This window comes from Entelurus aequoreus, linkage group LG28, assembly GCF_033978785.1.
Source record: "Entelurus aequoreus isolate RoL-2023_Sb linkage group LG28, RoL_Eaeq_v1.1, whole genome shotgun sequence".
NCBI lineage: Eukaryota > Metazoa > Chordata > Actinopteri > Syngnathiformes > Syngnathidae > Entelurus > Entelurus aequoreus.
Window position 1 is genome coordinate 32,662,973 of NC_084758.1, and position 26,389 is coordinate 32,689,361.

The window sequence follows — 26,389 nt, forward strand, 5'->3', positions numbered from 1 at the left end:
AATTAAGTGTAAATATCATTAATTATTAATAATAACATAGAGTTAAAGGTAAATTGAGCAAATTGGCTATTTCTGGCAATTTATTTAAATGTGTATCAAACTGGTAGCCCTTCACATTAATCACTACCCAAGAAGTAGCTCTTGCTTTCAAAAAGGTTGGTGACCCCTGCTGTAGAGGGTCCGCCCTGAGATCGGCAGGTTGTGAGTTCAAACCCCGGCCGAGTCATACCAAAGACTATTAAAAAAATGGGACCCGTTACCTCCCTGCTTGGCACTCAGCATCAAGAGGGTTGGAATTGGGGGTTAAATCACCAAAAATGATTCCCGGGCGCGGCACCGCTGCTGCCCACTGCTGCCCACTGCTCCCCTCACCTCCCAAGGGGTGAACACGGGGATGGGTCAAATGCCGAGGACAAATTTCGCCACACCTAGTGTGTGTGTGACAATCATTGGTACTTTAACTTTAACTTGATATATATATATATATATATATATATATATATATATATATATATATATATATATATATATATATATATATATATATATATATATATATATATATATATATATATATATATATATATATATATATATGTATGTGTATATATATATATATGTGTGTATATATATATATATATATATATATATATATATATATATATATATATATATACACATATATATATACACACATATATATATATATATACATATATATATATATATATATATATATATATATATATATATATATATATATATATATATATATATATATATATATATATATATATATATATATATGTGTGTTTATGAATATGTATGAAATGTTACATGTATATATGAATGTGTATATATATAAAATGCATTTTGTATTTATGAATATACATATATGTATGTATATGTCAGGCTTGTCACTGACAGTTTGGTTATGTTTTTGTTCTTCCTCTGTTTGTCTGTTTGTTTTATTTCCTGTCAGCGCTCTTATTTTTGTTCAGTTTCCTGCTTGTCTCCCTGTGCGCTGTTTCCCCTCAGCTGCAGCTGATTGGCACCTGGCCACACCTGCTGTCAATCAGACGGCTGCTATTCAGACCTACCTCGCCCTCCAGTCAGTGCTGGAGTATTGTAAGCTACTAGCTGCATGCTGCGGACTGTTTTATGTTTCCTGTTTCCTAGTTCCTGTGTGCTGTCTCAAGTCTGCCTGTTTCCTCGTTCCTGGTTAGTGTTTTACCTGCATTTTTTGGACATTAAAATCATGTCTTTCTGTATCAAGCCTGCCATCTCTGCATCTTGGGGTTCGTCACCACCACTACTTGACAGTATATATATATATATATATATATTATACCAGTGGTTCTTAACCTGGGTTCGATCGAACCCTAGGGGTTCGGTGAGTCGGCCTCAGGGGTTCGGCAGAGCCGCAGCGGTCAAGACACATCAGACTCATGAATTGATTAAGGTGGACCCCGTCTTAATTAAACAAGTTGAAAAACGTATTGGGGTGTTAACATTTAGTGGTCAATTGTACATAATATGTACTGTACGGTGCAATCTACTAATACAAGTTTCATTCAATCAATCAATCGTGTAAATATAAACTTCTCCCTATCGGCGTATCTGTACTGTAAAGTTCATTTGAATGACAATAAAAAGGAAGTCTAAGTCTAAGTATTATGGATACCCCCCAAACAAAGTTCCCTCTAATTTTCCATCTGATTTGAAAGTGTGTCATTTGTTGTGAGTTCATGCACTGTGTGGGTTTTGTTCTTTGAACAAGGTGATGTTCATGCACGGTTCATTTTGTGCATTAGTAAAAAAAAAAGATAACTTTGTCTCGAATTTGAACAAAAAAAAATAAAACATTTTATTTTTCACTAAAGAAGGGTTTGGTGAATGTGCATATGAAACTGGTGGGGTTCGGTACCTCCAACAAGGTTAAGAACCACTGATATGTACATACATACTGTATATATATATATATATATATATATATATATATATATATATATATATATATATATATATATATATATACATACGTATGTACCTATGTATGTATGTATATGTGTGTATGTATGTGTATATATATATATATATATATATATATATATATATATATATATATATATATATATATATATATATATATGTGTGTATGTATGTGTATATATATATATATATATATATATATATATATATATATATATATATATATATATATATAAACACACATATATATATAAACACACATATATATGTATGTGTGTGTATATATATATATGTATGTGTATTTTAATTTAAATCTCTGCAAATAGTGTTTGTGCAATATAGAATACGTCGTTTTTATCAAATATCAAAGAATAACGTTATTTTATTCATTAAATTAGTCGATTATTTTTGCTGCTCGGCCAATAAATTCAAATGTTTAAAGCAGGAACTAAGGGACATCAGGGGAACTGCCATGTTTTGCCGTTTCCGTGGCAACGGTTAAGAGTGCCACACCCAGCAAAAAATGGACATGGAGAGGTGGCGGGCCAATAATAATGTATGTCAAATATGATATTTTTAATCGACCTGTGTATATTTTTGTCATAAATCAGCAAAGATGGTCAAAAAAGAGCAAGAATGTTTTTGGTTTTTTTTTATTATAATTTTGTGTTTTTTTTCCCCCCAACTTAGCGCCGTCTGCTGGACAACACGAGGCACTGCCGTCCATACGAGGCGAACAGATGCTCACGTCTTCTGCTGTGCAGCGCGTCGGGTGACGTCACGCGCCGACTCGCCGGGCTTCGGCTCCCTCTCGGCAATCTTCGGCCGCTCGCTGCTGCTGCCGAGCATTCCCTCTCTTGGCGGGGTGGATGCTGAGAGCAGCGCCGCACTCGGAGTGAGGAACATCCGCGGTGAGGAGGAGAAGAGCTCCGTCGCTACCAAGGATCCATTCCTCGACTCTTTTTTTTTTTTTTTTAATCCTCCTTCTTTTAAAAAAATCACAAAAAAAACACCTTTTGTGTTTTATTTTGCTTGGTGCACGGATCCACGTCTGCGGAGATGTGTCGGATCTAACCTCCATCCTCCTCTCCATCCTCCTCCTCCTCCTCCTGGAGGAATATTTGGACCATCCACCATGCAGAAGATGGTCAATCTGTCCGTGTCGTTTCTCATCGTCCTGTGGGGGTGCGCGCACGGAGGCTCGCCCAGCGTGCAAATCGGTGAGTGGGCGCCAGATGTAAGACTAAATGTTGCTCGCAACCATCGTCCAAAAGTCCGTGCGCCAAACGTGGGTGAGGACGCGGGTTTTTGTGCGATGCGCATTGCGTTTGAGCTGACATGGCGCGCGTCTCTCCCACGCAGGGGGGCTCTTCCCCAGGGGCGCGGACCAGGAGTACAGCGCCTTCAGGATAGGCATGGTCCAGTTCGGCACGGCCGAGTTCCGCCTGACGCCGCACATCGACAACCTGGAGGTGGCCAACAGCTTCGCCGTCACCAATTGCTGTGAGTGCGCGCGCATGCAGCGTGTGCGTGTGCGTGTGCGAGTGATTGGGGGGGTGATGATGAGTGGTATTGTCTGCAAACATGGAGATGAGGAGGGGGCGGGAGGGGGGGGGGGGCGTGGGGAGGAGGAGGAGGAGGAGGAGGAGGTGGGCTGTAAAGTTGGTTTCCATGGTAACGATCACCTTTTCCATTCCTTCATCACCCAACTTGCCGCATGTCATTCATCTTCAGCGTTGCCAACGACCTCATCCTCACTCCTTAATCAAATTCGGGGCCATTTTAAGTCACGTGATCACCTTTGAAAAGCGTCTTTGGAAGCGATGACGTTTTTTATCCATCACATATATATATATATATATATATATATATATATATATATATATATATATATATATATATATATATATATATATATATATATATATATATATTTATAGGTTTTCTTTGTTATTATTATTATTGTTTGTTTTACTATTTTTTCATCGTTCATCAATATTATTATCGATTTCATTATTATGACAAACGTTTAAATATGTTTTAAAGATGCAATACAATAAAATATAATATAATAAATATATGTATATATAATACAATATTGAAATATGTAATTAAACGTTTGTATTTTTCAACATATTTTTTCTTATTTATTCTTTCATGTTATAATTCATTAAATGAAGTATGAAAAGACGTTATTTTGTTATTATTATGTATGGCCCTTTTATTTTAAAGTTATTCAATATTATAGCTTATATCTTCATATTTTATTATCACGTGCATTATTTTTTTACACATATATATTTAATGGTTTTCTTTATTATTTGTTTTACTATTTTTTCATCATTCATCAATATTATCAATTCCATTATGTTATTTGAATGACAAACATTTAAATATGTTTTATATATGTAATGTAATAAAATATAATACATATTTATAAATAATAAAATATTGAAATATGTAATTATTTAAAAAGAGTACTGTATTGCATCGTTCGACATATTTTTTTCTTATTTATCCTTTCATGTTATAGTTTATTAAATTAAGTATACCAACCTATATTATTTTGTTATTATTATTATGTATGACCCTTTTATTTTAAAGTTATTTAATATTACATCTTATATTTTAACTTCATATTTTATCATCACATGCATTATTTTTTTTACACATACATATTTATAGGTTTTCTTTATTAGTATTATTATTATTATTATTATTATTATTATTATTATTATTATTATAATTATTTGTTTTACTATTTTTCATCATTCATCAATTTTATTATCAATTTCATTATTGTGTTATTTGAATAACAAACGTTTAAATATGTTTTAAAGATGCAATATAATAAAATATGATATAATATGTATATATAATAAAATATTGAAATATGTAATTATTTAAATACAGTACTGTATTGCATTTTTCAACATATGTTTTCCTTTTTTATCCTTTTATGTTATAGTTCATTAAATGAAGTATGAAAACATAGATTATTTTGTTATTATCATTATGTATGGCCCTTTTATTTTAAAGTTATTTAATATTATATCTTATATCTTAACTTCATCTTTTATTATCACATGCATTATTTTTTTACACACATATATTCATAGGTTTTCTTTATTATTTGTTTTACTATTTTTTCATCATTTATCAATATTATCAATTTCATTATGTGTTATTTGAATAACAAACATTTAAATGTTTTATATATGTAATATAATAAAATATAATAAATATGTATATATAATAAAATATTGAAATATGTAATTATTTAAAAAGAGTAATGTATTGCATTTTTTAACATATTTTCTTATTTATCCTTTCATGTTATAGTTCATTAAATTAAGTATGAAAACATATATTATTTTGTTATTATTATTATTATGTATGGCTCTTTTATTTTAAAGTTATTTAATATTATATCTTATATCTTAACTTCTTCATATTTTATCATTACATGCATTATTTTTACACATATATATTTATAGGTTTTCTGTATTATTATTATTATTATTATTATTATTATTATTATAATTATTTGTTTTACTATTTTTTCATCATTTATTAATATTATCAATTTCATTATGTGTTATTTGAATAAAAAACGTTTAAATATGTTTTGAAGATGCAATATAATAAAATATAATATAAAAAATATGTATACATAATACAATATTGAAATGTGTAATTATTTAAATACAGTACTGTATTGCATTTTTCAACATATTTTTTCTTATTTATCCTTTCATGTTATAGTTCATTAAATGAAGTATGAAAACACATATTTTGTTATTATGTATGGCCCTTTTATTTTAAAGTTATTTAATATATGTTATATCTTCATCTTTTATTATCACATGCATTATTTTTTTACACATATATATTTATAGGTTTTCTTTATTATTATTTGTTTTACTATTTTTCATCATTCATCAATATTATTATCAATTTCATTGTGTTATTTGAATAACAAACTTTTAAATGTTTTATATATGTAATATAATAACATATAATATAATACATATTTATATACAATATCTAAAATCTTGAAATATGTAATTATTTAAATACAGTACTGTATTGCATTTTTCAACATATTTTTTTCTTATTTATCCTTTCATGTTATAGTTCATTAAATGAAGTATGTAAACATATATTATTTTTTTATTATCATTATGTATGGCCCTTTTATTTTAAAGTTTTACACATATATATTTATAGGTTTTCTTTATTTTTATTATTATTATTATTATTATTATTATTTGTTTTAGTATTTTTTCATCATTATTATTAATTTCATTATGTGTTATTTGAATAACAAAAATTTAAATATGTTTTAAATATGTCATATAATAAAATATAATATAATACATATTTATATATAAAAATATTGAAATATGTAATTATTTAAATACAGTACTGTATTGCATTTTTCAACATATTTTTGTAAATGTATCCTTTCATTTTATAGTTGATTAAATTAAGTATGAAAACATATATTATTTTGTTATTATCATTATGTATGGCCCTTTTATTTTAAAGTTATTTAATATATCTTAAATCTTAACTTCTTAATATTTTATTATCACATGCATTTTTTTTACACATATATTTGCAGGTTTTCTTTATTATTATTATTATTATTATTTGTTTTATCATTTTTTCATCATTCATCATTATTATTATTATCAATGTCATTATTATGTGTTGTTTGAATAACAAACATTTAAATATTTTTAAAATATCCATCCATCCATTTTCTACCGCTTGTCCCTTTCGGGGTCGCTGGGGGTGCTGGAGCCTATCTCAGCTGCATTTGGGCGGAAGGCGGGGTACACCCTGGACAAGTCGCCACCTCATCCCAGATTTTTTAAATATGTAATATAATAAAACATCATATAATACATATGTATATAACATATTTAGATATATAATACAATATTTAAATATGTAATTATTTAAATACAGTACTGTATTGCATTTTTCCAACATTTTTTTCTTATTTATCCTTTCATTTTATAGTTCATTAAATAGATATATAGATAGATCGATGGCTAGAAAGTACTTTATTGATTCCTTCAGGAGAGTTCCCTCAGGAAAATTAAATTAAGTATGAAAACATATATTATTTTGTTATCATTATTTATGGCCCTTTTATTTGAAAGTTATTTAATATTATATCATTTAAAAAGTCTATTTCATTTTCATCTTTCTTTTCATCATTCATCATTATTTTTTATCAATTTCATTATTGTGTGTTATTTGAATAAAACAAACATTTCATTTGTTTTTAAATATTTAAAATAATATAATAAATATGTATATAAAATATTTATTATTTAAATAGAGTACTGTATTGCATTTTTCCAACATATGTTTTTCTTATTTATCCCTTCATTAAATCAAGCATGAAAACAAATATTATTTTGTTATTATCATAATTAGGGCCTTTTCATTTGAACGTTATTTAATATTATATCATTTAAAAAGACTATTTCATTTTCACCTTTTTTGTTTAGCTAATTATATCATTTATAATAGCAAATATTTATTTATGCGTATTATTATTTACAGTATGTTGCCATCTGATATGCAGTAATATTATTATTGTCTTTTTAGAGTTATTATTTTTCCATGTTTGTATTATTAGTTATTTTTTAAAACATTTTATGTTTTACTTTGTTTCCTTTATATCATAACCATCAGTAATATATATTTAATTAATGCATTATATGAAAATAATAGCATTTCTTGTTATTTAATTCTGTTTTCTTTTCTTACATTATTTTTCAAACGTTCAATGTTATTATTATTACTGAATAGTGCCTAATTTTAAGATGATTTTCAGTGCTCTTATTGTGCTGAGGAAATAGTCCAAAAAGGTGGCATGAATGCTTGTTTTCTTTTTATGTGTTTGGTTGCTAGGCAACTAGTGCCTTCAACCTAAATCAAAGGTTTGTGATTGGTGCGTGCCGCCGTCCAATCAAATGCCATTTCTTGTAATACCGCCTATTGCCGTCATGTTTTTTACATAAGGGAAGTCATCTTCTGTCTTAATGCACCGCTCTTGTCACTTCCTGTTTCCTCACAACATGCTGCAAAGTGCAAACGCTCATATTCAAACAAACAAGTTGGAAAAAATCATGCAATAAGCAGCGGCGTCCAATTGTTGCTCACATTTTGCTGACCTTTTTTGGCAACATATTTTGTGACAAAATATTAATAAAAAGACAAAATAAGCAAGCCACCTAAAAATCACCAACGTGCACACCTGTCAAGGCAAAAAGATGACGTCGCCCTACTAAAACTCGTAAAATTGTCACTTTATTTTGAAAAAAAATGTTTGAAAGTGAACTTTATTACTCCACCTATAAACATGAATTAAATTAGTTATTTAAGAAAAACTGTGCAGACTCCATCTAATGTTAGACCCCAAACAAATCCCTTCATTAAATATTCAAACACAGTGTTACCGTTCAAACTGTGTGTGATGTTACAGTGGTTACAAATATGAAATATTCTTGTTTTTGATGACTACATAGGCCTACTACGCTACTGTATTTTAATGTTGTCATAATGGTGCTACTTAATGAATACATAGGTCTACTACACTACTGTATTTAATGTTGTCATTATGGTGGTACTTAATGCATACTTAGGTCTACTACACTACTGTATTTAATGTTGTCATTATGGTGGTACTTAATGAATACTTAGGTCTACTACACTACTGTATTCAATGTTGTCATTATGGTGGTACTTAATGAATACTTAGGTCTACTACACTACTGTATTTAATGTTGTCATTATGGTGGTACTTAATGAATACTTAGGTCTACTACACTACTGTATTCTAATGTTGTCATTATGCTGGTACTTAATGAATACTTAGGTCTACTACACTACTGTATTTAATGTTGTCATTATGGTGGTACTTAATGAATACTTAGGTCTACTACACTACTGTATTTAATGTTGTCACTATGGTGGTACTTAATGAATACTTAGGTCTACTACACTACTGTAATTAATGTTGTCATTATGGTGGTACTTAATGAATACTTAGGTCTACTAGCTACTGTATTTTAATGTTGGTCATTATGGTGGTACTTAATGAATACATAGGTCTACTACGCTACTGTGTTTTAAGTCTGTCATTTTGGTGGTACTTAATGAATACTTAGGTCTACTACACTACTGTATTTTAATGTTGTCATTATGGTGGTACTTAATGAATACTTAGGTCTACTACACTACTGTATTTAATGTTGTCATTATGGTGGTACTTAATAAATACTTAGGTCTACTACACTACTGTATTTAATGTTGTCATTATGGTGGTACTTAATGAATACTTAAGTCTACTACGCTACTGTATTGTAATGTTGTCATGCTGGTACTTAATGAATACTTAGGTCTACAACGCTACTGTGTTATAATGTTGTCATTATGGTGGTACTTAATGAATACTTAGGTCTACTACACAACTGTATTTTAATGTTGTCATTATGGTGGTACTTAATGAATACTTAGGTCTACTACACTACTGTATTTAATGTTGTCATTATGCTGGTACTTAATGAATACTTAGGTCTACTACACTACTGTATTTAATGTTGTCATTATGCTGGTACTTAATGAATACTTAGGTTTACTACACTACTGTATTTTAATGTTGTCATTATGGTGGTACTTAATGAATACTTAGGTCTACTACACTACTGTATTTAATGTTGTCATTATGGTGGTACTTAATGAATACTTAGGTCTACTACACTACTGTATTTAATGTTGTCATTATGGTGGTACTTAATAAATACTTCGGTCTACTACACTACTGTATTTAATGTTGTCATTATGGTGGTACTTAATGAATACTTAAGTCTACTATGCTACTGTATTGTAATGTTGTCATGCTGGTACTTAATGAATACTTAGGTCTACAACGCTACTGTGTTATAATGTTGTCATTATGGTGGTACTTAATGAATACTTAGGTCTACTACACTACTGTATTTTAATGTTGTCATTATGGTGGTACTTAATGAATACTTAGGTCTACTACACTACTGTATTTAATGTTGTCATTATGCTGGTACTTAATGAATACTTAGGTCTACTACACTACTGTATTTAATGTTGTCATTATGGTGGTACTTAATGAATACTTAGGTTTACTACACTACTGTATTTCAATGTTGTCATTATGGTGGTACTTAATGAATACTTAGGTCTACTACACTACTGTATTTAATGTTGTCATTATGGTGGTACTTAATAAATACTTAGGTCTACTACAGTACTGTATTTAATGATGTCATTATGGTGGTACTTAATGAATACTTATGTCTACTACACTACTGTATTTAATGTTGTCATTATGGTGGTACTTAATGAATACTTAGGTCTACTACGCTACTGTATTTAATGTTGTCATTATGGTGGTACTTAATGAATACTTAGGTCTACTACACTACTGTATTTAATGATGTCATTATGCTGGTACTTAATGAATACTTAGGTCTACTACACTACTGTATTTAATGTTGTCATTATGGTGGTACTTAATGAATACTTAGGTCTACTACACTACTGTATTTAATGATGTCATTATGGTGCTACTTAATGAATACTTAGGTCTACTACACTACTGTATTTAATGTTGTCATTATGGTGGTACTTAATGAATACTTAGGTCTACTACACTACTGTATTTAATGTTGTCATTATGGTGGTACTTAATGAATACTTAGGTCTACTACACTACTGTATTTAATGATGTCATTATGGTGGTACTTAATGAATACTTAGGTCTACTACACTACTGTATTTAATGTTGTCATTATGGTGCTACTTAATGAATACTTAGGTCTACTACACTACTGTATTTAATGTTGTCATTATGGTGGTACTTAATGAATACTTAGGTCTACTACACTACTGTATTTAATGTTGTCATTATGGTGGTACTTAATGAATACTTAGGTCTACTACACTACTGTATTTAATGTTGTCATTATGGTGGTACTTAATGAATACTTAGGTCTACTACACTACTGTATTTAATGTTGTCATTATGGTGGTACTTAATGAATACTTAGGTCTACTACACTACTGTATTTAATGTTGTCATTATGGTGGTACTTAATGAATACTTAGGTCTACTACACTACTGTATTTAATGTTGTCATCATGGTGGTACTTAATGAATACTTAGGTCTACTACACTACTGTATTTAATGTTGTCATTATGGTGGTACTTAATGAATACTTGGGTCTACTACACTACTGTATTTAATGTTGTCATTATGGTGGTACTTAATGAATACTTAGGTCTACTACACTACTGTATTTAATGTTGTCATTATGGTGGTACTTAATGAATACTTAGGTCTACTACACTACTGTATTTAATGTTGTCATTATGGTGGTACTTAATGAATACTTAGGTCTACTACACTACTGTATTTAATGTTGTCATCATGGTGGTACTTAATGAATACTTAGGTCTACTACACTACTGTATTTAATGTTGTCATTATGGTGGTACTTAATGAATACTTGGGTCTACTACACTACTGTATTTAATGTTGCCATTATGCTGGTACTTAATGAATACTTAGGTCTACTACACTACTGTATTCTAATGTTGTCATTATGGTGGTACTTAATGAATACTTAGGTCTACTACACTACTGTATTCTAATGTTGTCATTATGCTGGTACTTAATGAATACTTAGGTCTACTACGCTACTGTATTTAATGTTGTCATTATGGTGGTACTTAATGAATACTTAGGTCTACTACACTACTGTATTCTAATGTTGTCATTATGCTGGTACTTAATGAATACTTAGGTCTACTACGCTACTATGTTTTAATGTGAGACAGTGAGAAAAGTTTGACTGTTTTAGCCTGTTTATGTGATGATGCAAGACACGTTTCCTGCTATTCTTGGGGTTTTGTGGGTTCACACAGTTGTTGCCAAGGTGCTAAATGTGCATTTAAAAAAAAAAATGTTTTAGTTATTTTGTCCAGAAAAATAAGACTGCTAAGTAGGAAAAAATATGTCATATTGCAGCTTCCGCGATTCAACGTGTCAGGGAGGATGATACATTCCTCCATCAATAACATTTTATGGAAGTGTGTGTGTGTTTTCTTGTGTATGTACCCTTGTTGAGACATGAAGAAGGAAAAGTATCTTCCATATGAGGAGGTGTGAACAAGTGATGACATAAATCATGCTCCCAATAACATTGCATCTAATAGACAATGTTTCATTGGTGGTGACATCTATCAACATGAGTGTGGTACCAAAAAGGAGGGATTTTTTACTTTGACTGTGTGTCGCTTTTGAAAGTGCTCCCCCTCTGGTCAACATATGAAATAACAAGTGTGTGTAAGAAATTGAAATGCGCCCCCTTTGGCCAAAATTAATGTAATTTTTTTTTAAATAAATATGAAACATACTGTAATAACTTGAAGTAAATAATGAAGATTAAAAAACAATTACAAACAACAAATTTAAATAAATGATCTAAAAGCAGTCTTTTTCTCACAATGTGTCGATTTTTTTTTATAAAGTTGGGAACAATTTCTCATATTCTTTCTGTTTTCGGTAATATTGCAATATTTGCTCGTAAAATTGTTTTGTAAAAATATTACTTTTTAATGCAAAATGGTGACATTTGTCATATAAAATTCAGACTTTTATCGCAATGTTGCCAATGTTTTGTTGTTCTTGTAAAATAGTGACATTTTTGGAGTAAAATGATGACTTTTGTCATCGTTTTGCCAAGTATAAATCCGATTATTATTATAACATTGCCAACATTTGAAAGTTTTCTCATAAAATTGTGACTTTTGTCGAGTTGCGATTGCGGTTCTGTTTATACATTGATGTTACAGTCACGGTATTAACAACTTTAAAAAGGATCTGTCCGATGTATACTTATTAATGGCAAAAAATTACGTCTTTCAAACCCCGAAGGGAATGAGCGATAGAAAATAGATGGATGGATCTTTCTGTGGTTAATCACAATACAGTTTGAGTTAACTATGGACAAAATGCGATTAATCCATCACAATTTTATATATATATATATATATATATATATATATATATATATATATATATATATATATATATATATATATATATATATATATATATATATATATATATATATATATATATATATATATATATATATAAAATCACAAGACTATTTCATCTCTACAGGCCTGTTTCATGAGGGGTTTTCCTCAATCCTCAGGAGATTTTCTCCTGAGGATTGAGGAAAACCCCTCATGAAACAGGCCTGTAGAAATGAAATAGTCTTGTGATTTTTTCCCACACATACGTATTACGCTCTACCGTGGTATCGAGCACTATTTTTTTGGATAATCTAATTAGGATATATATATATATATATATATATATATATATATATATATATATATATATATATATATATATATATATATATATATATATATATATATATATATATATATATATATGTATGTGTGGGAAAAAATCACAAGACTATTTAATCTCTACAGGCCTGTTTCATGACGGGTTTTCATGAGGGGTTTTCCTCAATCCTCAGGAGAAAATCTCCTGAGGATTGAGGAAAACCCCTCGTGAAACAGGCCTGTAGAGATGAAATAGTCTTGTGATTTTTTTCCCACACATACATATTATTTTTTTGGATAATCTAATTAAGACATATATATATATATATATATATATATATATATATATATATATATATATATATATATATATATATATATATATATATATATATATATATATATATATATATATATATATATATATATATATATATACATACAGTACATAGGTGTCCTAATCACTGTTTCTACAAACATTTGTGAAAGAATGGGCCGCTCTCACTAATTTCCAGCGTGGAACTGTCATAGGATGCCACCTGTGCAACAAATCCAGTCGTGAAATGTCCTCGCTCCTAAATATTCCAAAGTCAACTGTCTGCTTTATTATAAGAAAAGTGAAAAGTTTAGGAACAACAGCAACTCAGCCACCAAGTGGTAGGCCACGTAAACTGACAGAGAGGGGTCAGCGGATGCTGAAGCGCATAGTGCAAAGAGGTCGCCGACTTTCCATAAAGACATGGATGACAGAGTCTGGTGTGGACGAACTTGACTGGCCTGCACAGAGTCCTGACCTGAACCCGATAGAACACCTTTGGGATGAATTAGAACGGAGACTGAGAGCCAGGCCTTCTCCACCAACATCAGTGTGTGACTTTACCAATGCACTTTTGGAAGAATGGTGGAAAATTCCTATAAACACACTTTCCGCAACCTTGTGGACAGCCTTCCCAGAAGAGTTGATGCTGTAATAGCTGCAAAAGGTCAGATTGAACCCTATGGGTTAGGAATGGGATGGCACTTCAAGTTCATATGTGAGTCAAGGCAGGTGGCCAAATACTTTTGGCAATATATCGTATAGATATTACGGTTGTACGGTATACCGGTACTAATAAAGTATCGCTGTACTAATCAATTGAAATCGGTACTATACCACCTTTGAAATAATGCCGCAGGTACTTGTGCTTCAAAACTCACAACAAAGGTGACACTTTAAAGAAGTGCTGTTTTACACCTTTCCTGCTTGTCACCGTGGTTGAGGAGAGCAGGTTAGACGTTGCCTCCAGGGCCGATGGTAACACCCTTCACTTTACCTTTACTCCGCCCTTTGGTCGGAGAGACGAGGTCGTGGATTAGTTACAACTTGGTCACTTTTTTTATCATTCCCACAGGGCACAAGCGGACATTCACCAGGCTATCACACGCTAGCGCTACCTCTCCTAACTTGCCCACTCACTTACTCGCGTCACTCACCCCACATACTGCCGTTCTTAAAGGAGCACACATACGCTACTCTTACAACAGCTGCTTTAAAACACGTTTGCTTCAAACTTAGGTCAACATTTAAATAATGAACATTTAGATCTGCACAAGGAGTTTTAAAACGTGACAGGTGATAATGTTGTTGTTACACCTGTCCTGCTGTTCGGTCCGGTGCAGACCAGCAGCACAGGGCAGACGTTCCCTTCCAGGGTAAATGTTTTTGTCGGGTTAACGCTTCACTTTACCCGTCAATGGGTCTGCTAAGCTGCACTTTCGTGATAATCTTGTTGCTTTATTATTAGTTTTGCGGGACACAGCTGGACCCGTTCATCACTCTACTGCACAGTGCATGCGCTACCTCTCTCTCTCTCTCTCTCTTTACTCGCCCACTCACTCACTGACGTCACTCAGCCAACACGTTGCCATAACATGTAGATACGTAACATGTATGTACATGTTATGTATCTACATGTAATGTAGATACATAACATGTTATGTATCGACATGTAGGTACGTAACATGTAGATATGTAACATGTAGCTACATAACATGTATCTACATGTAGATACGTAACATGTTATGTATCTACATGTAGATACGTAACATGTTATGTATCTACATGTAGATACGTAACATGTTATGTATCTACATGTAGATACGCAACATGTAAATATGTAACATGTAGATGCGTAACATTTGATAGGTAAAATGTATATACATAACATGTAAATATGTAACATGTAGGTATGTAACATGTAGATAAATAACATGTGGATGCATAACATGTAGATACGTGACATGTAGATATGTGACATGTAGATATGCAACATGTAGATACATAACATGTGGATGCATAACATGTAGATATGTGACATGTAGATATGTGACATGTAGATATGTAACATGTAGATACGTAACATGAAGATATGTAACATGCGGATACGTAACATGCGGATACGTAACATGTAGATACATAACATGTAGATACATAACATGTATTTACATAACATGTTATGTATCTACATGTAGATACATAACATGTAGATATGTAACATGTAGATACATAACATGTAGATATGCAAATTGTAGATATGTAACATGTAAATATGCAACGTGTAAATATGCAACATGTAGATACAAAACATGTGGATAGGTAACATGTGGATCCGTAACATGTAGATCCGTAACATGTAGATCCGTAGCATGTAGATACATAACATGTAGGTATGTAACATGTAGATAAATAACATGTGGCTGCATAACATGTAGATACGTGACATGTAGATATGTGACATGTAGATATGTAACATGTAGATACGTAACATGAAGATATGTAACATGCGGATACGTAACATGCGGATACGTAACATGTAGATACATAACATGTAGATACATAACATGTAGATACATAACATGTGGATGCATAACATGTAGATATGTGACATGTAGATATGTGACATGTAGATATGTAACATGTAGATACGTAACATGAAGATATGTAACATGCGGATACGTAACATGCGGATACGTAACATGTAGATACATAACATGTAGATACATAACATGTATCTACATAACATGTTATGTATCTACATGTAGATACATAACATGTAGATATGTAACATGTAGATACATAACATGTAGATATGCAAATTGTAGATATGTAACATGTAAATATGCAACGTGTAAATATGCAACATGTAGATACAAAACATGTGGATACGTAACATGTGGATCCGTAACATGTAGATCCGTAACATGTAGATCCGTAGCATGTAGATACATAACATGTAGGTATGTAACATGTAGATAAATAACATGTGGCTGCATAACATGTAGATACGTGACATGTAGATATGTGACATGTAGATATGCAACATGTAGATACATAGCATGTGGATGCATAACGTGTAGATACATAACATGTGTCTACATAACATGTAATGTATCTACATGTAGATACTTAACATGTAGATACATAACATGTGTCTACATAACATGTAATGTATCTACATGTAGATACTTAACATGTAGATATGTAACATGTAGATACATAACATGTAGATGTGCAAATTGTAGATATGTAACATGTAGATATGTAACATGTAAATATGCAACATGTAGATACAAAACATGTGGATACGTAACATGTGGATACGTAACATGTGGATACGTTACATGTGGATACGTAACATGTAGATACGTAACATGTAGATCCATAACATGTAGATACGTAACATGTAGATACATAACATGTAGATACATACATAACATGCAGATACATAACATGTAGATAGATACATGACATGTAGATACATACATAACATGCAGATACATAACATGTAGATAGATACATAACATGTAGATACATACATAACATGCAGATACATAACATGTAGATAGATACATAACATGTAGATAGATACATAACATGTAGATACATACATAACATGCAGATACATACCATGTAGATAGATACATAACATGTAGATACGTAACATGTAGATACATAACATGTAGATACATAACATGTAGATACATAACATGTAGATACATAACATGTAGATACATACATAACATGTAGATGGATACATAACATGCAGATACATAACATGCAGATACATAACATGTAGATAGATACATAACATGTAGATACGTAACATGTAGATACATAACATGTAGATACATAACATGTAGATACATACATAACATGTAGATGGATACATAACATGCAGATACATAACGAGTAGATAGATACATAACATGTAGATGGATACATAACATGCAGATACATAACATGTAGATATGTAGATGCGCACACAGCTGCTTGGCTTGATGCCAAATATTAGCAGAGTTAAAAGTGCCCAAATCGCAGTCAACTAATGCAAGTGAAATGAATATATTTTGTAACAAATTCCTCCAAGTGTGTTTTACCTGCTACATGGCTTATCTGGGTACATTTATCCATAGTTTTGTCTGTAGTACTTACTAATAATTGTATTCATTACAAAGCACAGTTCAGGAGTGGCAAGCATAAATCGTGAATAATTCTATATAATGTTAATAAAACTTTATGTTCTATTCTAGTCTAATCCTTGATTATGGCAGACTATTTGTAATATGGAAAATTGTAATTTGTTCTTTGAGTGTAACAAGAAAAACACATTGTGTTTAATGCCTTTTTCATTGATATTTTAACCTTCTAAAATTGTTCTTAGACTGTGAGTGTTTCATGTAGTATAAGATGTTCTGTTAAAATAAAGCCAATATTTACATTTTTCGTACTTCCCTTTATTTGGAAAAATACCGAAAAGTATCCATTTACATTTTGGTACCAGGACTAAATTATTGGTATCAACCCTGGTATGTATGTATGTATGTATGTATGTATATATGTATGTAAAACATACTTGCCAACCCTCCCGTTTTTAGCGGGAGAATCCCGTTATTCAGCGCCTCTCCCGACAACCTCCCGGCAGAGATTTTCTCCCGACAACCTCCCGGCAGAGATTTTCTCCCGACAAACTCCCGGTATTCAGCCGGAGCTGGAGGCCACGCCCCCTCCAGCTCAATGCGGACCTGAGACTGAGTGGGGACAGCCGCTTTCCCACAATATAAATACGCTTGCAAGTTCCAAAACGAATGGAAACAAGAATTTCAGTTCATCCAGGACAGTTCGAAGGGGAAGGTGTATGTTGCCTGTAAATATGTAGAACAGACTTCTCCATTGAACACGGTGGCCGAAATGATATACTCATCATGAACGGAGAACTTAAACAGAACAATACTGCCATCTAATGGATAGATAATTCAAGTATTTCTTTTATGTAAATAAAATACATATATATATATAGCTATAATTCACTGAAAGTCAAGTATTTCATACATATATATAAATATATACATATATATATATATATATATATATATATATATATATATATATATATATATATATATATATATATGAAATGGTGAATTCTAGCGGTAAATAACCACGCCCACAACCACGCCCCCAACCCCCCACCTCCCGATACTGGAGGTCTCAAGGTTGGCAAGTACGATGTAAAATATGTATGTAAAATGCATGCATGCATTTGTGTATATCTTATATTGAAAAAAAAAAATGTTGTACTATTTTTCGTAATGAATGACTTATTTACCTTAGAAAAACAAAATACAATTTAAATTTGACTCAAGAAATCTTGCACTTGTATCTGTTATGAATATTTTCCTCCAACATGATTAAAAAATATCTCTTTTTATTATCCACAGTGAGGATTTTATATTTGATTCACTGTCAACAAAAACAGCACATCAGTGGAACCCGGTTAAGTTGACTGGGTTGATTTCGACGACCCGTCTATGTTTAAGTCCTCATCAAGTCCCGATCAATCATGTCCTTCTCACTACTAATAACTGCCAGCCTAAGCAGATGTCGACAACTTTGTATTAAAATGCTTTTTGAAGATAAAATGTGGTGAATTGAGCACGTGTGCATGTTCTACCTGCAAATGAAAACCGATAGTAGGTCACGTTGTGCGTTTTGTTAGCGATGCGGTAACCTTTACGCTAAAGGTTTCATTAGCATGCGTGCAAGTCATTAGGATTTGATCCGCTCGCCTCCTCGTTTGCACCGACTGCCTGTTTCCTGCAGAACACGTGCATGCGCCCGAGTGCACGTGACGGAGCCGTGATGAATGACGAGTGCGAGTTGTCACGGTTGCCACGGTTACAGCGCTTTGTGCGCTTTATGCCGCCGGCACACAAAAAGGTAAAATAAAGGTAAGCGTGCGTGCTTTCAAAGGACGGCGTGACTCAGGCTCGTTAGCAAGTTAGCTCGTTAGTGTGTTTAATTACTGGGGCTATGAATCTTTGGGCACCACACGATTCAATTCATAATGATTCGATGCAAAATCGAAACAAAAACAAAAACATGAATAATAACATTGGGTGCCAGTTCCACTACATTCCTCCACAAGAGATAAACAGCTCTCATACATTTCTATATTACTTCAAATAAAACTGGTTTTGTTCCATAAAATTCTACCCTAAAAAAAAAATTAAAAAAAATGATAATAAATAAATATATATATATATATATTTTTTTTTTCCATTTTTCATTTATTTATTTATTTCAGGCAATGACATAAATAAAAATAAAAAATAAAAAAAAATACAAAGTTGACGACACATAATAATATAAATTAATATAGTGCAAAAGGTAATGTATAGTATGTAATGCAATAAATAAATAAATAAAATAAAAATAAAAATAAAAATTCTACCCAAACATTTAATAAAGTCAAATGATAGATAGATAGATAGATAGATAGATAGATAGATAGATAGATAGATAGATAGATAGATAGATAGATAGATAGATAGATAGATAGATAAATAGTACTTTATTGATTCCTTCAGGAGAGTTCCCTCAGGAAAATTAAAATTCCAGCAGCAGTGTACAGAATTGAGATCGAATTTAAAAAAGTAAATAATTGGGGTATAAATGGAAACAAAATAGAAAAATATTACAGTAGAATAAAAACAAAAAGCATCAATGAGAATACAAATATAACAGTAAAATAAGAATATAACAAGATAAACTAGGCATTAGTGACCATGTTATGGAAACGTATTACACTGTTATTGTTTAACAATAACAATGTAATAATAAAATAAGGCAACAAGAGAAGTATCCAACATCTAAATCAGGCTGTCAAACTGGTTTTCATTGAGGGCCACATTGCAGTTATGGTTGCCCTCAGAGGGCCGATTTTAACAGTGAATAAAAGATATATGCATAGCAATGTTTATACATATAAAATGTATAAAAACATTTTTAAAAAACAAATAATTCCAGGCTCAAATGAACCAATGAATTTAAAAAAGTACCACTGATAGTCACACACACACTAGGTGGCGAAAATATTCCCTGCATTTGACCCGTCACCCTTGATTAACCCCCTGGGAGGTGAGGGGAGCAGTGAGCAGCAGCGGTGGCCGCGCCCGGGAATCATTGTTGGTGACATAACCCCCAATTCCAACCCTTGATGCTGAGTGCCAAGCAGGGAGGTAATGGCTCCCATTTGTATAGTCTTTGGTATGACTCGGCCGGGGTTTGAACTCACAACCTACCGACACTCTAACCACTGAGATGGATTCCATGCGGTGTTGTCCCCACAGATGGCATTAGCAGCAAGAGCATACTCACGTTATAGACATATCTTTTAAAATATGAATACAAACTGGGAATAGTTTAAAAACATGTAAAAATGCAATTTAGAGCGAATAATTGCCTATTAGTATGACCTTTTTACCCCCCAGTTTTTTACTGGATGAAATGTTACAATACAGTATTTTTGCAGATTTTCATGGATTTTCATATTTTTAGTCAGCAGAAAAACCATAAACGAAAGCTCAGATTGACTTCATATTTCAGGATTATAAGGGCAGATACCGTACCCATAACACATCTTAAACTACGAGTAAAGAGATGAACACTTTTAACTTCGGGTATACATTTTGTACGATCTTGAAGAATCGGATCAAAATATTTCAAAGTCGAGGGACTTCTGGGAACTCTGAACTGCGTCGTCGACCTCTGCTCTTTGCAAAAATAACCCACAGGACAGAAAATACTGATCCTGGGTGGATCTCGCGTAAGTGGAAGAGGGGTAATTCAATCAATCAATCAATCAATGTTTATTTATATAGCCCTAAATCACAAGTGTCTCAAAGGGCTGTACAAGCCACAACGACATCCTCGGTACAGAGCCCACATACGGGCAAGGAAAACTCACCCCAGTGGGACGTCAATGTGAATGACTATGAGAAACCTTGGAGAGGACCGCATATGTGGGTAACCCCCCCCCCCCCCCCCTCTAGGGGAGACCGAAAGCAATGGATGTCGAGTGGGTCTGACATAATATTGTGAAAGTCCAACACATCAGCGAAAGTCCAGTCCATGGTGGGGCCAGCAGGAACCATCCCGAGCGGAGACGGGTCAGCAGCGTAGAGATGTCCCCATCCGATGAACAGGCTAGCGGTCCACCCCGTAGCAGAGTAGAAAAGAAAAGAAAAGAAACGGCAGATCAACTGGTCTAAAAAGGGAGTCTTTTTAAAGGCTAGAGCGGGGGTCACCAACCTTTTTGAAAGCAAGAGCTACTTCTTGGGTAGTGATTAATGCGAAGGGCTACCAGTTTGATACACACTTAAATAAATTGCCAGAAATAGCCAATTTGCTCAATTTACCTTTAACTCTATGTTATTATTAATAATTAATGATATTTTACACTTAATTGAACGGTTTAAAAGAGGAGAAAACACGAAAAAATTGACAATTAAATTTTGAAACATAGTTTATCTTCAATTTCGACTCTTTAAAATTCAAAATTCAACCGAAAAAAAGAAGAGAAAAACTAGCTAATTCGAATCTTTTTGAAAAAATAAAAAAAATAATTTATGGAACATCATTAGTAATTTTTCCTGATTAAGTTTAATTTTAGAATTTTGATGACATGTTTTAAATTGGTTAAAAACCAATTTACACGTTGTTAGAATATATAACAAATTGGACCAAGCTATATTTCTAACAAAGACAAATCATTATTTCTTCTAGATTTTCCAGAACACAAATTTTAAAAGAAATTCAAAAGACTTTGAAATAAAATTTAAATTTGATTCTACAGATTTTCTAGATTTGCCAGAATATTTTTTTTGAATTTTAATCATAATAAGTTTAAAGAAATATTTCACAAATATTCTTCGTCGAAAAAACAGAAGCTAAAATGAAAAATTAAATTAAAATGTATTTATTATTCTTTACAATAAAAAAAAAAATACTTGAACATTGATTTACATTGTCAGGAAAGAAGAGGAAGGGATTTAAAAAGTAAAAAGGTATATGTGTTTGAAAATCCTAAAATTCTCTAAAATTGTCTTTCTGAAAGTTATAAGAAGCAAAGTAAAAAAAATAATGAAGTTATTTAAACAAGTGAAGACCAAGTCTTTAAAATATTTTCTTGGATTTTCAAATTCTATTTGAGTTTTGTCTCTCTTAGAATTAAAAATGTCGGGCAAAGCGAGACCAGCTTGCTAGTAAATAGACAAAATGTAAAAAATAGAGGCAGCTCACTGGTAAGTGCTGCTATTTGAGCTATTTTTAGAACAGGCCAGCGGGCTACTCATCTGGTCCTTACGGGCTACCTGGTGCCCGCGGGCACCGCGTTGGTGACCCCTGGTCTATATATACAAATGAGTTTTAAGATGAGACTTAAATGCTTCTACTGAGGTAGCATCTCTAACTTTTACCGGGAGGGCATTCCATAGTATTGGAGCCCGAATAGAAAACGCTCTATAGCCCGCAGACTTTTTTTGGGCTCTGGGAATCACTAATAAGCCGGAGTTCTTTGAACGCAGATTTCTTGTCGGGACATATGGTACAATACAATCGGCAAGATAGGCAGGAGCTTGACCGTGTAGTATTTTATACGTAAGTAGTAAAACCTTAAAGTCGCATCTTAGGTGCACAGGAAGCCAGTGCAAGTGAGCCAGTATAGGCGTAATATGATCAAACTTTCTTGTTTTTGTCAAAAGTCTAGCAGCCGCATTTTGTACCAACTGTAATCTTTTAATGCTAGACATAGGGAGGCCCGAAAATAATACGTTACAGTAATCGAGACGAGACATAACGAACGCATGAATAATGATCTCAGCATTGTTTGTGGACAAAATGGAACGAATTTTAGCGATATTACAGAGATGAAAGAAGGCCGTTTTAGTAACACTCTTAATGTGTGACTCAAACGAGAGAGTTGGGTGGAAGATAATACCCAGATTCTTTACAGAGTCGCCTCTTTACATAGCGACTGACCTCGTTGTGAAAGTTAGAAATGCCACAAAAAACATTTTAAGATATTCAAAGCTCCACTGCCATTTGTCATGTTTATGTGTCCTGTAAACCGCAACAGGTGGGACCATACACTGTAAAAAAAACTGCTGGGTTGAACTTGGGTAGTTTTCAACCCAACTGCGGGGTAACTATTGGACCAGACCAACGCTGGGTTAATTTAACCCGGCGCAATGGGTTTCTTACATAAAAGCATGGTTGGCGGTAAACTTTTTAAACTTAAATGAGAACAAAACGGGAATTATTTTATTTGACTCAAAAGTCAAACAGAATGCTCCCCCCAGTGACCTGCACCCCTGATGCCTTATTTAAAACCCACGGTCACAAATCTTGGTTTTACGTTGGACAATGATTTTAAATTGGAACAGCAGATTAACTCCGTTGTACGATCTCGTTTTTATCATCTAAGACTTTTAACGAACATTAAATCAGTTTTATCTTTTAACGACTTTGAGAGAGTAATCCCTGCTTTTATTTCATCACGTTTGGACTACTGCCACTCCCTCTACGTTGGAATGATCCAGGCCTCTGTCGCTCCATTGCAGTTAGTCCTAAATGCTGCTGCTCGCCTTTTAACTGCCACTAAAAAACGTAAACACATTTTAGCTTCCCTTCACTGGCTCCCACTTCATTGTAGAATTCATTTTAAAATATTGTTCTTTGTTTTTAAATCTCTTAACGGATTAGCGCCTCAATATGCAGTCGCGATCAAAAGTGTACATACACTTGTAAAGAACATCATGTCATGGCTGTCTTGAGTTTCCAATCATTTTTACAACTCTTATTTTTTTGTGATGTAGTGATTGGAGCACATACTTGTTGGCCGCAAAAAAACATTCATGAAGTTTGCTTCTTTTATGAATTTATTATGGGTCTACTGAGAATGCGAGGGTCAAAAGTATACATACAGCAATGTTAATATTTGCTTACATGTCCCTTGGCAAGTTTCACTGCAATAAGGCGCTTTTGGTAGCCATCCACAAGCTTCTGCTGGAATTTTTCACCACAAAATTGGTGCAGTTCAGCTAAATGTGTTGCTTTTCTGACATGGACTTGTTTCTTCAGCATTGTCCACACGTTTAAGTCAGGACTTTGGGAAGGCCATTCTAAATTCTTATTTTATTAGCCTGATTCAGCCATTCCTTTACCAATTTTGAGGTGTGTTTGGGGTCATTGTCCTGTTGGAACACCCAACTGTGCCCAAAACCCAACCTCCGGCTTTTAGCTTGTCCTGAAGAATTTGAAGGTAATCCTCCTTTTACATTGTCCCATTTAAAGCACCAGTTCCATTGGCAGCAAAACAGGCCCAGAGCATAATACTACCACCACCATGCTTGACGGTAGGTGTGGTGTTCCTAGGATTAAATGCCTCACCTTTTCTCCTCCAAATATATTGCTGGGTGTTGTGACCAAACAGCTCCATTTTTGTTTCATCTGACATCACATGGATGTGGTCAGATTTGCTCACATTTTCAGTAGACCCATAATAAATTCATAAAAGAAGCAAACTTCATGAATGTTTTTTGTGACCAACAAGTATGTGCTCCAATCACTCTATCACAAAAAAATAAGAGTTGTAGAAATGATTGGAAACTCAAGACAGACATGACTTTGTTCTTTACAAGTGTATGTACACTTTTGATCGCGCCTGTATGTCAGACCTTTTAAAATTGTACACCCCCATAAGGTCTCTGAGGTCAGCTGATCAGTTTATTTTTGTCGTCCCAAAAACCCGTTTAAAATCCAAAGGTGGTCGTGCATTTTCTGTTGTGGTTCCAAACATTTATTCGGACAGCTCCCTCTTTAATGACTTTGAAATCACGTCTTAAAACACATTTTTACTCTTTAGCTTTTACACCAGAATGAGAGTTGTGTGATTTTAGTCTATTTTATTTTCTCTGATGTATTCTATGTATTTATTCTTTTATATTTAAATGTTTTATATTATTGACTCTTCTAGTATGTACTGTATATCTCAACTTCTGTGCTTAGTGAAACTTCTATTGTTTTTTTAAATGTGCTATATAAATAAGTGGATTGGATTTGATTATTTAACTCCGTTAGATGGGTATTATATTGAACCCAAATGATCGGTCATTTTAACTGCAATACCGGGTCAATTGTTGAACTGTTGAACAACTTAAGCTGTACATCAAGCAAGAATGGGAAATAATTCCACTTCAAAAATGTGTCTCCTCAGTTCCCAAACCTTTACTGAGTGTTGTTAAAAGGAAAGGCCATGTAACACAGTGGTAAAAATGCCTCTCTGACAACTTTATTGCAATGTGTTGCTGCCATTAAATTCTAAGTTAATGATTATTTACACACACAAAAATTAAGTTTCTCAGTTGGAAAATTAAGTATCTTGTCTTTGCAGTCTATTCAATTGAATATCAGTTGAAAAGGATTTGCAAATCAGTGTATTCTCTTTTTATTTACCATTTACACAATGTGCCAACTTCACTGGTTTGGGGTTTTGTATTATAACATAACTTTGTGACAACAGCTTTTGTGTTTATTATTATTGTTATCATTGTCTTATTAGCAACCAACAAGTAGCATCTACCAACAATTAG

The 26,389-nt window shown here is 32.7% G+C and overlaps 1 protein-coding gene across 5 annotated transcripts in view; it reads left to right on the forward strand.

Annotated features, from left to right (window-relative positions):
• The first annotated feature begins 3,024 nt into the window (after positions 1-3,024).
• LOC133644865 (glutamate receptor 2) overlaps positions 3,025-26,389 on the forward strand; it is a 132,067-nt gene continuing 108,702 nt past the window's right edge. For all 5 annotated transcript variants that reach the window (XR_009824848.1, XM_062039610.1, XM_062039611.1 and 2 more), the window contains exons 1-2: positions 3,025-3,212; positions 3,355-3,495. Coding sequence is in view for 4 of the 5 variants with exons in the window: in XM_062039610.1 (XP_061895594.1) it covers positions 3,128-3,212; positions 3,355-3,495 (226 nt within the window). In the remaining variant the exon portion in view is untranslated. The remainder of the gene's footprint in view (positions 3,213-3,354; positions 3,496-26,389) is intronic.